We start from the raw sequence: 16,062 nt of genomic DNA on the forward strand, positions 1-16,062 counted from the left end.
AATAAAATTCAGGCATACTCTCTGGAAAGGTGGGTGCTGGAGTTGGGATGTCTATAGCCAAAGATATCAGAAACTCTCCTATATAGAGTCTCCTATTTAGCATTCTTTTTATGAGAATACTCTAATCAACACATCCCAAAATCACAATAAAATGATGTTCATTAAAAAAGGCAAGATCACAAAAGAAATTAAAGTTAATATCAAATATTAATTGATACCTATCTTATGTTTACATATTTATCATTTGTTATAAGACAGAACGGTATCAATACCATTAACAAAAAATTTCTTTAGGGAGGAAAGAAATAATCCATTTAAGAGACTACTTTAACAAACTAATTTTTTTTTTTTTGAGACGGGAGTCTTGCTCTGTCGCCCAGGCTGGAGCGCAGTGGCGCGATCTCGGCTTACTGCAAGCTCCGCCTCCCAGGCCCACCCCATTCTCCTGCCTCGGCCTCCCGAGTAGCTGGGACCACAGGCGCCCGCCACCGCGCCTGGCTAATTTTTTGTATTTTTAGTAGAGACGGGGTTTCACCGTGTTAGCCAGGATGGTCTCGATCTCCTGACCTTGTGATCCGCCTGCCTCAGGCTCCCAAAGTGCTGGGATTACAGGCATGAGCCACCGCGCCCGGCCAACAAACTAATTTTTTAAAAAACAAACTACTGAAAAGCAAGCTTTAAATGTTACTAGACATATAAGTTTAGTATTTCATCAAAAATAACAAAGCTGCTTAGCTTTTTCTAAAAACACAAAAGTAATTTAGTTTTTAAAAATGCAGTTACCATAGAAATTATTTTGCTAGCAATAAAAAAGAAAGGTCATGGATCTTCCACAAGTAAGAGAAAAATGGATCTATTTTCCTTTTTTAAACCATTCAAGACAAAAATACCAGAAAACTCAGATGTGAACCACTGGAAAGCTAGCTTCCCTGGTAAGAAATACTTCAGATTCTAGAGATTAGCATGACAAGGAAGCAAATAAAGTCCTACCTACAATAATTAAAGTTAATTAAGGCCTTCCAAAGTCCAAAAATAGAAACAGGGAAAAACTTTTTTCATTTTAATTCATGTCACTGTTATAAAGTGCTCAAAGTAAATATATTTTGGCAATTCTAGAAGTTAGAGAAAATAAGATTTAGTTGAGATGATTAATAACACCTGAGATTTAGTATGAAAAAAGTTACCTGTACCTTCTCTATGTGGACTTCTTTAATTTCAAGTTGCTCTGTCTCTTTCAAAAGGTTTATTCTGGCATCTTCTAATGCTTTTATTTCTTCTTTTAATTCTGATGCCCGATTAAAATCCTGTAAGGTAATGCAATTTTCCAAAGCTTCTTTGGCTTCAATAAGCTTAACTTTTATTTCAGCCATCTAAGGGAAGATATAAATTGTTTCAACATTGAACAAAAACTGTTACTATGAGTATCTGTAGCAATTCAGGCGCATTATTTAATATCTCAACTGCCCAGAATTTAATGAGTCAGGCATATGCAAACTCATAATTTTCCTGACACAGAGATCTGCATATCTGAGACTGACATATGTGGTAACATTTTAAATATTCTTATAGTTTAACAATTAAACAATAGTTTGACTATGTGAGAAACATTTCAGAACTGCACAGCAAAAGGAAAGAATAGATTTGTACAACTACATTACACTCAAGCACTTCTTTCATTTAAAAGAGACTTACCTTGAGTTCTTTCTTTCTCACATCAGCTGGATCATCATTAACACCAACAGTAACAATGGGCGCCCGAATCTCTGAGATAATTTCTGTAACCTGATAAGTTAAGATTCAGAGTACATGCTTTAATATATGTTTGATATATCAGCAAATAGTATCAAAATTCTATATAAAACTCCAAGTAGTATCCATCATATATTGAATAATAGAGCAAAAATATACAGATAGAAATAGCACATACTCTGTTTGCTAGACAATTTTAGAAAAAAAAAATACATCTGACTACAAAATGAAATTATTTGAATGGAAAGTAAATAGGCACACAGACACTGAAAGTAAATTATCCCTCATATAATGTTTGAAAAAAAGAAAAATGAATTATGGTGCTTAAGATGAGACACTAATAAATTCTCTGCCTGAAATCCTCAACCCTTGTCTTGTTCAGCTCTGTAGGATTTAAACACAGAAAAATGGAATATCCTTTTATTCTTCCTTTGGGTAAACAATGCATAAATAATAACAGCATAAGGAAAGACTTTCCTTTCAGAACCGCTTGTATATTGGAACTGGTTGATCAGGAAAAGGCTGCCTCCCAAATAAAAGTATTTAAGCAGATGCTGAATAACAACTAAGTATGTTGTAGAAGGGGTGTATATATAAGGAGAGGATGGAAGAGATGACCTGTGAATTAACCTGCAACTGAAATTATATGATTTTTACGAAATAAATGATACAGATCTGTCTTTTTTGGCTATGCCAGAAAAAAATAACACTGAAATAGCATTATAGTAAACAATTATTTCTGTATTTATCAAGCAATATAGAACAATACTTTTATGAACAATACCTCATTGAACAATGAAAGGTAGATTTCATTGCTATTCTTATTTGCAGACACGTAAAAAGGCAGAATAACTTGTCCAAGGCCACAAAGCCAGAAAGTGTCAGAGGAGATTCTAAACCCAAGTATGTATAATTTGAGTAAGCTCTCAAAAACACTAGCACCCAGTGCCTCATGGACAAAACCATACCCCACTTGTAACTTCCTACCAAACCTGCTCCATTTCAAAGTGATTCAACAACAGGTACACTAAGAGGAAGAAGGTGATTTTTAAAAACATTCTGTGTATGTAAGAGATAGATAATTGGTTTTAAGAAATTTTAAAACTCATTAAAGAGACAAAACTAAAACAAAACAAAGACAAAACAAAACGTTCTAAAGAGAAAATAAGACAGTATTCAATGTCATTGACCAAAACCTCTTTATCAACAATGAGGAAAATTACTTACAATTTGTGTTCTCTTATTATCATCTATAATGATGTGGAGTAGTCTTTCAACAAGACAAGAAACCAGGGATACTGGGATTGTGGGTAAAATAAGAATCTCCTGTAAAACAGCCAGCAGTTTTTTTCTGCAGTCAAAAAGAACTAATTTAAATATCATTATGACGAAACATGTTTTATCTCTAACATTCACCTACTCTGCAGACTTAATTATGTTTGTTTCAGTTCTTTCACTTAGGTTTATCACTATAATAGGTACAAAACTCTGTATGTACAGACTTTAGGTCAAATATTCTCATTCCACACACAAAAATTTTTTATAAAACACCCTATGATTTTTAATAAATCAACAGGATAAAATGACAAAATGCCAGAAATGATTAAACCTTTTAGAAAATGCTACTAGCCTTAATAAATCTAAACAGAAACTTTTAACCAAAAACTGCAATTTCATTGATTTATTCTGAAGAAATTGAACTAGAAATATAAATGTATGTGTATATATGGAAATACATAGAAGGCAAAAGGGAAAAGAAAACTTTTTATACTACTTTAGAGAGCTAGGGTAAATATGTTTAGTTATATTGTAAAAGGACTATATTTCACTATAACAAATTAGAAGGGCAAATTAGAATGAGAGTTAACATTTAAACATACCTTCCTCCTTCTTCATTGGTATCCAAAGACTTAATAATTAGAATCAATTGTTGACCTATGAATTCTTTTGTCATCAAATTTCCAATATAGGAAAAATCACCTCTGTGTTCTTCATTAACAACTGGAATGCTCTGCATATAACTAAAACAAGCAGAATTAATAAAGTAGAATCTGTTAAGAAACATCAAACAAGAGTTGATTCCCACCATTAGGTCAGAAAAGGGGCATTTTCAGGTCATGTTAGTCTAAATACATACATGTCTATACCATGTAATTTGGTCTACAAACTCAATTCTATGCCACCGTCATTAACTTTTGCAAACAAACTTATAGATGAATCAAAAGAATTTGGAAAATGTATTTTCAATAGTGACTCAAATTTTCTATGGGAAATTTTCAAAAGGTATATATTTATGTCTAACTGATAACTAATTATTTCAATGTCACTAGCATTCTCCCAATTATAGATGGTCCCCAATTACATATGGTCCAACTTACAATTTTTCAACTTTAGGATGAGTTTATCTGAGAATTAAACTCATTTGACTTATGATGTAGCCCCAGTATAAGTCAAGAAGTATCTATCAAGTTCTGAATCCCCTGCCCAAAAATCCAATTAGTCATAAAGATCTAATCTTCAGCCAGGCACAGTGGCTCACACCTGTAATCCCAACACTTTGGGAGGCCGAGGCAGGTGCATCACAAGGTCAGGAGTTCGAGAACAGCCTGGCCAAGATGATGAAACCCCATTCTCTACTAAAAATACAAAAAAATTAGCTGGGAATGGTGGTAGGCACCTATAATCCCAGCTACTCGGGAGGCTGAGGCAGGAGGATTGCTTGAACCCAGGAGGCAGAGGTTGCAGTGAGCCAGGATCACTCCACTACACTCTAGCCTGGGTGACAGAGCAAGACACCATCTCAAAAAAAAAAAAAAAAAAGATCTAATCTTCATCATGCCTAATTATTCTTTTATTTTAAACAATTGTAACAATAATTACACAAGTAATCCATGAACACAATTAACTTTTTTGAAAAAATCAGAAAAATATAAACAATTTCACAAATGTTTATTATCCTTTCTTAGGAACCCTACTAATCTCTGTATATCCCACCACCATCAGCTACCTTTTATTTCACCCTTTTATTCTTACTACAGACATCACCACCCAAACTAAAGCCCTTTACAATCCTCACCAAGAGGGCTGTATATTCAGTAGCCTCTGCTTTTTGTGTGGAATAAAAAAAGCTACTTAAAAGTAGAACTAAGAGTTTAAGCTTACTGAAGTGCCTTTAAGATGGAAGTAACATGAAAAACAATCCTGATCAAAAATGTCATTTAAAAAACGTCACCGGGCACAGTGGCTCACACCTGTAATCCCAACACTTTGGGAGGCCAAGGCAGGCGGATCACTTGACGTCAGTTCAAAAAGAGCCTAACCAACATGGTGAAACCCCATCTCTACTAAAAATACAAAAATTAGCCGAATGTGGTGGTGGGCACCTGTAATCCCAGCTACTCAGGAGGCTGAGACAGAAGAATTGCTTGAACCTGGGAGGCAGAGGCTGCAGTGAGCCAAGATCACGCTACTGCACTCCAGCCTGGGCAACAAAGCAAGACTACGTCTCCAAAAAAAAAAGTGAACAAAAATCAAGTTACAGAAATTGTGGTATATTGTATAATGAATGAGTATATTCTCATGTATTACAAGGTGATGACCAAGAGTAAATAAAAGCTCATAAATTTCTGGCCACAAGATTAGGACTTTCAAGACATCAGCCACCCTTTGGGTTCTAGTAGGAAACTAAGGAAAACTACACAACTGATAACTATCAAAATCAACCAATCAGTAGAGTTACTCTTTTCTGACAGGCTAAAAGAAAACCTTCATTTATACTCATCTTTGGATCTCTCCCCACTTCTCCAGCCCAGCTTTAGCAAAATGCATAGCATCTTGGCCGAGAGTATTTTTTTAAGTAAATTCAAACAGTTGTTTAATTTATAGATTAAAAATCCCCAACTGCATAAATACAACTTAAAACTGACCCACCAATTTTAGTTACCATGACATCTTCTCTTAACCATTTGTAAAGATATGTATTATAATGAAGAGACCACTCAAGAAAGTATTTTAAAGTCTAAGAATTTATACTTAAGACAGCTTTCAACAAATTTTATTGTTGTCCTTTTTACTTACTCTAATTTGATAATCCTCACGTCCTTGTTTGCTCTTTAAGTGAGCACCTCGGTTAACCTAAATTGTTTCACATCAGAGTTCTCAGTCGTTGAATCTACTGTCTAAAACATACAATATGTCTGAAAGTATATTCCTGAGATTATCAGGAAACAATTTGTCAATTTAATTTTGTTTCTGTACTCAAGTATACTAATCCCATCTAGTCATATTGCTCCAAAAAGACAGTCATTCTATTTTTCAGGTATTCTTTCAACAATCACTAAAATAAATTTCTGAAAGTTTTCCTCTTTTTTTTTTGAGACAGAGTCCCACTCTGTCGCCCAGACTGGAGTGCAGTGGCGCTATCTCAGCTCACTGCAAGTTCTGCCTTCCGGGTTCATGCCATTCTCCTGCCTCAGCCTCCCAGGTAGCTGGGAATACAGGCGCCCGCCACCATGCCCAGCTAATTTTTTTGTATTTTTAGGAGAGACGGGGTTTCACTATGTTGGCCAGGATGGTCTCGATCTCCTGACCTCATGATCCGCCTGCCTCGGCCTCCCAAAGTGCTGGGATTACAGGTGTGAGCCACCGCACCTGGCTGAAAGTTTTCCTCTTTAAAGGTGAAGAAAATAAGCCAATGAGGTTAAAGTTCCTTACTTCAAAACTCAAAGACTGAGTGACAAAGGAAATGTTAATCCTTGACCTTTCAGAAGGGAGGAACAAACTCTTAACAAGTCACCTTCTGATGCTGTTCCTTGAGGAAAACTCCTCCCGCTTTATGCCATTTAAATATTTAATATTTCCTCATATTTTCTTGTATTTTCACTACCTCCTATAAACTTCTTTTATATTAATACATATTATTAAACTTTGCCACAAACTCATTCCTTTTGGAAACATTTCAACATGGCCCAAACAGCATTATAATGAATTCCCTAATTAAACGTCAAAGTCTGAAATAATTAACATTAAAACGCTCATTAGATTCACACAGGTTCTTCATGATGTTAATATGGGCTTGAGCTATAGTTTCCCTATTGGTTCATATTTGAGATACTTATCCTAGATTTATCCTAGATATCCTAAATCTAGAGGCATGTACAGCTTTGCTGCCTAACATCTATGTGAGATCATTTTAAACAAAAGCAGAGAAGTGTTATTTCATACAGATAATTCAGGCCCATAATTAATATTATATGGAAGCTTTTTTAAAAAAAATACATCAGGCTGGGCACTGTGGCTCACGCCTGTAATCCCAGCACTTTGGGAGGCCATGGCAGGCAGATCACGAGGTCAAGAGATCAAGACCATCCTGGCCAACATGGTGAAACACTATCTCTACTAAAATTACAAAAATTAGCTGGGCATGGTGGCACGTGCCTGTAGTCCCAGCTACTCAGGAGGCTGAGGCAAGAGAATCGCTTGAACCCGGGAAGCGGAGGATGCAGTGAGCCGAGATCGCACTACTGCACTCTAGCCTGGCAACAGAGCAAGACTCTGTCTCAAAAAAAAAAAAAAAAAAAAGCATAAAGTTAGAGTTAAAAACCTACATACCAATATCTATCAAAATATACATATATTATCCTTTGGTGTAGCAACTTATTTCTTGGAATTAACCCCCAAAGGTACCCAAAAATGTAAAGGAAGTTTAACATACTTTTGCTTTTATCAGGGAAAAATGAAAACATCCTAAATGTCCATCAACAGAGGAATAAATTAAATGTTACCACCATACTATGGAATGATATGCTGTTAAGACTGTAACAGCATCTATTACATTATATATGCACCAATATATAATGATCTCAGGTATGAGTTGAAAAAAAAAACAGTATACATACAGTGTTATATTTTTAAAGAAACCTGTATTCAAAAAATGCATATAAATGCAGAGAAAGAGGTTTGAATATATACCCTATATTGTTTAGTTGCTAATTCTAAGGGTTGCTAGAATCTACACTTAGTTGCTAATCAATGGGATTGAGGAAGTAGGAAATAAAAGGGGGATTCCACATTTTTATTCTATATACCTCTGTATTTGAATTTTGACAAGAATGCATTCATATTTTTCTTATATAATTTTAAAGTGAAATAAAGTAATCCAAATAATTTCTTAATAGGTATAATTATGATAATCCAAATTGTTTTTGAAAAAACTTTAAAACATGAAGCCAGATAGTAAGTTTTGAATAAATAAAACTGGCCACAAAGATCCACGCTGTGAACTGGAAAACAATGGTCTGTGTATCAAATCCAGACTACTACCTGTTATATAGCTTGCAAGCTAAGAATATCTTAAATTTTTAACTGATCATTTTTTTAAATTTCTTATTTTGCTAACACACGAATATTAAAGTTCAACTATTTAGTGGCCATAAAAGTCATTAAAAGTTTTCTTGAAAAACAGTTATTTACATTGTCTTTGGCTGCTTTTACAATACCATGGCAGAGTTGAGTCATTGTGACAGACGGTATGGCCCACAGGACTCTAAGATATTTATTATCTGACACTTAACAGAAAATGTGCCAACCAATTTCAGAAATAATATATCATCATTATCAACTTTATGCAGAAATGGTCATACTTATATCTTAACAGTTTTGAAGAAATGATCCTAAACATAGTGACTTGCTCTTTCAGTATACAGACCAGCACAAGATATTTAAAAAGACTCAATGTATATAACTACCCCTGCATGTACAAAAAACGGATTTTTAACCTATTCACAATTAAGCATGACTTTGAGGAAGGAAGCCAGAAGGTTGACACATGCAGCAACACAATCACTTTCCAAACTAAAAGAAAAAAAATTTACCTCAGTAAATAGTCTGCATATACTACAGGCTCTGGCAAAATCTGCTCTAAAAATTCTTCACCTTCATCTCCTTTTGATTTCAAATATTCACAAAGGGCACACCAATACAAAGCAATTTCAGGAGTTAATGTTTCCACTGGAATCAATTTCCTTCATTTAAAAGAAAGAGTGTAAGAGAAAGCATGATCTTTTTATCATTAAAAATGGAATAGTACAAAAATGGGAATAAGAAGATTTGCTTTAAAACTTCTACACTATCCTTTTAATTAGTCATTAATGTATCCACACAAAAAGGAATGAAGAAACTTAGAACAAAAAAGAACCAAATAAGCAAACACATACTAGGGGTGCATGTTGCTGGATTTTCTCATGGTAGGGTAATTCAAAAATCAAAGTAAGAAACTGAAGGGGGGAAAACACTTAGCTAAAGTAGATAGTCTATGATAAAGCAACAAGTTCTTAACACCAGGAGGGGCAAAAGGAAGGGAAAAAAGATATTCATCAGACTAAAAGAAAACAAGAGAGAGGTAAGATTAAAGGTATTAATATAATCTTAAGCTATGGGGATGAAAAAAACAAATTAATTGCATAAGTTATTCAGTATTACATTTCAAAGAATGAATCCTTTATGTACCTGCTATCATTGTTTTTACAAAGTCCCACCAGTTCACTGAGAGGAGTCATTGAAAACAAGGCATTGAGAACAGAGACTGCCACTTCAGAAGAATTTTCTACATCCAACCGATGAAGCAACTGTAAGATATTTCCTTCAGAGAACCGTAACCAGCCTTGGAGAAGATGCTTCTGCATAGCTTGTTTCACAGCATCTATTGAGTTATTTGAAACATAGGTGAACAAAGGCTCCCTCTAGCTTCCATCTCTTGTATTTTGTCTATTTTAATTAACAAAGTCAATATTTACAATAGAAATAGTAGAGGTTAAGAGGCACAACTAAGGAGATATATATATATTTTTTTTTTTTTTTTTTTTTTGAGACAGAGTCTCGCTCTGTCACCAGGCTGGAGTGCAGTGGCACCATCTCGGTTCACTGCAACTTCCACCTACTGGGTTCAAGCGATTCTCCTGCCTCAGCCTCCCGAGTAGCTGAGACTATAGGCGTGCACCACCACGCCCAGCTAATTTTTCTTTCACCATGTTGGCTGGAATGGTCTTAATATCTTGACCTCGTGATCCACTTGCCTTGGCCTCCCAAAGTGCTGGGATTACAAGTGTGAGCCACAGCGCCCAGCCAACTAAGCATATTAAAGGAAAAAAAAAAAAAAAAGAAGTACCGTGATACTGCAAAAGTCACTGTGATGGCCACTTACAAATAAAAATGGAAAAGGCTCAGCACGAAATACCACAGCCTACACAAATATCTTTACATTCCTTCTCCCCTGGGTTCAATGAGCTTCAGGTGTTAGCCCAGAATATGTAATAGCTATTATTTCACTTGTTATCTGATTTCATCTATTATACAATTGCTATTTGTAGTAGTGAACTATACAAGCATACATCACCGAATGAACCTTAGTCTTAGCTTTTAAGGTCATCCTAGTAATTAATTCTCTGACAATGCTTTCAAACTCAAGTCGGTTTTCTCACTCTAGCACAATAGAGCCATCTTGGCCTTCTCATGGGAGTTAAAAATTTCAAAAAATATCATTCTTATAAGCAGATTGTCTTAGGCTCCCCAACCCCTGGACCATGGACTAGTACCAGTCTGTGGCCTGTTAGGAACCGGGCCGCACAGCAGGAGGTAAGCCGTGGTCTAATGAGCATTACCGCCTGAGCTCTTCCTACTGTCAGATCAGCAGACGCATTAGATTCTCTTAGGTGCAGGAACTCTATTATGAACTGCGCACACGAGGTATCCAGGGTGCGCGCTCCTTATGAGAATCTAAGTAATGCCTGATGATTTGAGGTGGAACAGTTTCATCTGGAAACCATCCAGTCCCCACTCTGTGGAAAAACTGTCTTCCATGAAATCGATCCTTGGTGCCAAAAATGTTGGGGAATGCTACTCTAACAGAAAAAAAAAAAAAAAGGAAAATTATACTGGTCTGACCATTCCTAATTGTTGTTTCTGATACACAGAACACATTCATACCAAGGTATACACATAAGGAACAGCATTTTTTTTTTAAGGAAGAGAGGGCAAACAGATCTTTTCCTACTTCTAACATGAATTAGCTCTACAGACTTAAGTATTGTTTCTCCATCTGTAAAACACAGAAAGGGTGAAAGAAATAAGCTCTGCTCCTTCAAAATACCAAGATCTTGGCTGGATGCGGTGGCTCACGCCTGTAATCCCAACACTTTGGGAGGCCAAAGCAGGTGGATCACTTGAGGTCAGGAGTTCAAGACCAGACTGGCCAACATGGTGAAACCCCGTCTCTACAAAAATATAAAAATTAACCAGGCATGGTGATGTGCACCTGTAATCCCACCTGCTCAGGAGGCTGAGGCAGGAGAACCACTTGAAACCAGAAGGCAGACATTGCAGTGAGCCAAGATGGAGCCATTGCACTCGTCTGAGTGATAGAGCGAGACTCCGTCTCAAAAATATATACATATCAAGATCTTTAGCCCTATGTTTTCTATATAATACATCAACATAAATTTCACCAGGTTCATGGGACTGGCAGGCTTACTTGACCTGATTTGACACTTTTTTCCTAAACCTTGTTAAGTCTAACTTCAAAATCTACTAAAGTTTTGTATATATAAAGTTGTTTATCTTACCTGATCTGTCATTAAGACCTTGTTGAAGGAGCATTACTCTCTGAGCAATGGACATAGCTCTCATATGAACCTTTTCAGCTAAAACCTTAAAAATAATTTATAAAGATGGTCATTAACCTCAACACAATTTACAGATTTCATAAGAACATCACCATCTTAGAAAATTACCCAGGATCTCCAACATTAATACCTGGTAACACACTTAATACAGTAAGATTCTACCTAAATCACCTGTGTTCTCCATAAAACCTCAATTGAAGAAATTATTACATGCCAAGTATTTTTCAAAGGCACTTTAAAAAAATGGCTTCTTGTCCCTTAAGAATATGCCAACACAAAACACTGAACTTATTTACCTGATAAGCCAGCTTTCTGACAGCCTCTTTCACATCCTTGGTGCGCCCTACAATTTTTGGCAAAGTCTTTGCTGATGGTGCAATACATGATAACACTGCCCGTCTAACTTCTGGATTTGAATCATTTTCAATCAAAGTAGCATATGCTAAAAATAAAGCAATACATTTTGGTACTGAAGAAATTATTTATTTAACTATAGTCATAAAATAACACACATTTTGATATTTTAAAATGCCTTTAATATGATAAAGATAGGCTGGGCACGATGGCTAACGCCTATAACCAGCACTTGGGAGGCCAAGGTAGGTGAAGAGCTTGAAGCCAAGAGTTCAAGACCAGCCTGGGCAATATAGCAAGACCCCTGTCTCTACAAAATAATTTTGAAATAAAAAATTAGCTAGGCATAGTAGTGGCGATTCCAGTTACTTAAGGGGCTGAGGTGGAAGGATCACTTAAGCCCAGGAGTTTGAGGTCACACCTCTTCTATCCGGCCTGAGTGAGAACCCATCTATAATAGAAATAATGTCCTTTTTTTAGCCTTACACATTAAGTTTTTTTCCCACCAACTTCCTTCTCGCTATGTTGCCCAGGTTGGAGCCAAAGTGCTGAGATTACAGGCCTGAGTCACTGCTGCACAGGTCACCAACTTCCCTTCTAAAGACACAAGGGGGAATTAGTCAACGGACTGGCTCTAAGGCCAAAAGTGAAAGCAAATAGCCCGAACAGTCATGGTAAATTAATCATAAAGATTATGTCTGTGCTACTCCTCAGTATTTAAGAGAAAGCTTAATATAGCAGTTTATTTTAAACTGATAGGGCTTTATAAGGGCTCATTATTTTGGTTTTTTAATGAGACCTAAAAGGAAATATTTTTTGGTTTTATTCATTGAAACAAACTCATTTCTTATATTTAAATATATTTATCTGTACTTCTCACATCTTTCCCACTCAATTATTAAGTACATGTTGACTATCAAATATCTATGTTTAGTTGATGGGTGCAGCACACCAACATGGCACAAGTATACATACGTAACAAACCTGCACGTTATGCACATGTACCCTAGAACTTAAAGTATAATAATAAAAAAAAAAAAAAATTAAAAAAAAAAATAAAGCAGCTCCCTTTTCAAAAAAAAAAAAAAACAAATATCTATGTTTTACACAATATTATTATGGGTATATTTTAACACCAAAAAAAATACCAACTACTATAGTGATAAATATACCAGTGATTATAAAACTGGTAACAGGGACAAAGAGGACAGAAGAGTGCCTAAAACATACCTAGGCATATATAAGAAAAATGAAATACAACTATCTTTATGACCCCAGAGGTAAGAAAAACTCCTTTAAAAAGAGATTTAAAAAATACAAATCATAATGGCAGAGATTTATATTTTTGACATAAGAATTTCTGTTCAAAAAAAAAGATACCCCAAAGGGAGTGAAACAATGATACCCCAATGAGCCACCTAAAGCAGAAAGAGATATACAATTCATATGACCCAAGGATTTCTTTTCAAAATATATAAAGAACACAAATGAATTTTTTTAAATAGTATTTTAAATTAAAAACCCAATGAAAAAATGGGCAAAACACAGTAACAGGTATTATATAGAAATATAACTGGCTGCTAAATATATACATACAGCATGATTTACACAAAATGATAGGAAAACATTAAGATAGACATATGTGATTTATGTAAAAATTTTTTTTTTAATTTAAGCAAGAGACTAATTAACCCAAAACTGAGGATAATAGTTACTTCTGAGGGACAGGGATGCAGCTGGGATAGGATGCAAGTACCGATTATTTTTTTTAAGCTGGGTGGTTGCTACTTAGGTGTTTTTTTTTTTATCTGAATCATATATTAATTACCGATACTCTTCATATGTATAGACCATAATAAAAAGTTTCAAATACTGAGAATTTAACAAAATCAACAAATCTGAAAAAGATTTAGGAAACTACACACACCATTAACCACTGGGCATTCATCATCCTTGGGATCCTGAAGTCGTGAAAGCGCCAGAACTGCCTGTATTCTCACATTTGGAATCTTATCTTTCAATCTAATAAGCATGGCTTTATTAATTTTATCAAACACATCATCATCAATCTGAGCATTTTCTGGCATACTTCCCAAAAGCTTGTTTATGAGCTGGCACACTCTAAATCTCACTGCATTGCTGTTTGCTTCATGAGACTAAAACAGAAACAAATCAAAACTTATTCATAGTCACATACCACTCCCAAATAATATTATCTGAACTCTATATATTCGGAATGCAAGAAGTTACAACAACAATTCATTTCCTGAAGAGAACTTATAATGCTACCTTGGTCCATATGTATAGCAAATATATATTTTATACAGTCTCAAAATAAACAGTCTGAAAGAAGTCTTTGCTAAGTTACATAGTCCTCTGTGTAGCAGCTTCTAAAATACAGAACTCATTTAAAATAAACATAGAACTGGTTTAAAGAGGTCATTAAAAATTTAATGTTGGAGTTGAAGTCCACTTTTTAATCATAATGATAATTCTAATATTTCCCATAAAAGGTAGACTCATTCAGATTTTTTCAATCACTAGATATTTCATTGTCAAAAACATACAAACTCCCACGACTCTAAGTGGCAAAATTTTCTAAAATCCCTCCCCAAAGCTATCATTTTCATACTACCTTTAAGAGAAAAGTAAACAAATAATTTAAAAGGCCACCATCTTCCTCTTCCTCATCTTCTTCCATATCCGATTGGTGAAATGAGGTAACAAACTTTGCTGCAAATTCTATTACCCTCTCCACAGCTGGTTCACGTTTATAGACCACCATAACATATTTAAGGTAATGAATGAACTCCTCATGAAAAACTGTTTTATCATCCATCTGAAAGACAAAAGAAACCCTTCATAAACTGCACCGACAGAAATCCTTTATTCCCAACATCACCCTAAGACTTCTGAAAGCACTAGCCATAATAATGCAGACAAATTAAAATCTTTATTTAGTAAACTCTTAATTATCCAAACCAGCAAAAGGGCAATCAACTTGCATGAATTTCTCTCCAGGCTATAATGGCAGTACACGAGCTTGACTTTTGACAGTAAAAAGATTTCTTTGATTGTTTTTTTCAATATCTTTGAATTCTTAATAAGCCTTTAGTACCAGTACATTACAAATACGCTTCTTCATCAACAACCCCAAATCAATACTGCCTTTTATATTTCTCATATTCAGGTCTTCCTATCACCAGCAGCTTCTTTATGAGATAACTTGCACATCCTATCTCATATCCTCAAAGCCCTGCGATGTTTACTTACAATTTTTCTTGGACCTCAAGATAATTCATCTTCCCCAAATTAACTGTTCTAGTCTTCTCAAGGTTCCACTCAAAACAAACAAATAGTAATGTACATAAATAAGAATGGCCAGGCCCTAACGATTAATTTGGTATTTGGTGATTGGATTCAATGTAACCGTGGGACGAGGGTAGAATCATTTGACGGTCGGCGGGGAACGATGACCCCAGGGGCAACGACCACCGAACCCCCGCATTCAGGATCCACTCTGCGGTTCAATATTTGATGTCTGATAGCCTCGGTGGTCGTAAATGCTTGTCTCCACGTTCACAATCAGATTAAGGAATAACGGTCCACGCCGCCCAGAGGCTGGGGGTGTCGGCTCAGAAAAGCCAAGGCGGGGCCCGTGTGAACGACGCCCAGACTTCCGAGTCTTTCTGGCCCGGGTGCAGGCGACCTCGGGTAAATCCCTGACTTCTCCGAACCTCAGGTGGTCCCTATGAAGTGAGTCGCGAAGGTGAACAAGGCTAGAGTCACGGTGCGCCGAGCCCGAGGGCCACGGAGGGCCCCTGAGGGAGGGTGGGCCGGGGCGGGCGAGGGGCGGCGGCCAGGGCCGGGCGCGCTTACCGTGCGGTAGGTGCGGCTCAGCGCCACCACCAGCTTCGCCTGGTTCTGGTGCGGATGCTGCGCCAGCCGAAAGGCCTCCTTAATCGACAGCAGCCTCTTTTCCGCTCCCATGGCTCTGGAACCCTGCCGGGACGAGTCCTGCCCGTGCTTGGCTACAGCCTGCCCGCCCGCCAACCCAGAGGCAGAGCTCTCCGCAGTCTTCTCTGACAGCCCCAAGAGTCTTTACCGCCCGAACGTTCAAATAATTGTCGCGAGAGGGGAAAATCCCGCGAGACTGCCGCAAGCACTCTGGGAGGAGAGAGCGGGAAGCGATGGGTCCACCCATCTCACACCCTGCGCTCTGGACGCATGCGTCTAGGTTCAACCTTGTCCAACAGTTTTCACAGAGGGAAGTGGCGTTTTT

At 36.6% G+C, this 16,062-nt stretch overlaps 1 protein-coding gene across 2 annotated transcripts in view; it reads right to left on the reverse strand.

Annotated features, from left to right (window-relative positions):
- The window catches only part of NCAPG (non-SMC condensin I complex subunit G), a 32,757-nt gene extending 16,840 nt beyond the window's left edge, over window positions 1-15,917 (reverse strand). The window contains exons 1-11 of one of the 2 annotated variants that reach the window (XM_008017793.3): window positions 15,660-15,916; window positions 14,416-14,619; window positions 13,708-13,936; window positions 11,723-11,868; window positions 11,367-11,451; window positions 9,256-9,448; window positions 8,622-8,771; window positions 3,630-3,770; window positions 2,977-3,100; window positions 1,693-1,782; window positions 1,191-1,370 (exon numbers count right to left, since the gene is read on the reverse strand). In XM_008017793.3, coding sequence (XP_008015984.3) covers window positions 1,191-1,370; window positions 1,693-1,782; window positions 2,977-3,100; window positions 3,630-3,770; window positions 8,622-8,771; window positions 9,256-9,448; window positions 11,367-11,451; window positions 11,723-11,868; window positions 13,708-13,936; window positions 14,416-14,619; window positions 15,660-15,770 — 1,653 coding nt within the window. In that variant the 5' untranslated portion in view covers window positions 15,771-15,916. Of the gene's footprint in view, window positions 1-1,190; window positions 1,371-1,692; window positions 1,783-2,976; window positions 3,101-3,629; window positions 3,771-8,621; window positions 8,772-9,255; window positions 9,449-11,366; window positions 11,452-11,722; window positions 11,869-13,707; window positions 13,937-14,415; window positions 14,620-15,659 lie in introns of both variants that reach the window. The other variant, XM_073012498.1, reaches the window with a different exon arrangement.
- Window positions 15,918-16,062: the final 145 nt, after the last annotated feature.

The sequence above is a fragment of the Chlorocebus sabaeus genome, chromosome 27 (assembly GCF_047675955.1).
Source record: "Chlorocebus sabaeus isolate Y175 chromosome 27, mChlSab1.0.hap1, whole genome shotgun sequence".
NCBI lineage: Eukaryota > Metazoa > Chordata > Mammalia > Primates > Cercopithecidae > Chlorocebus > Chlorocebus sabaeus.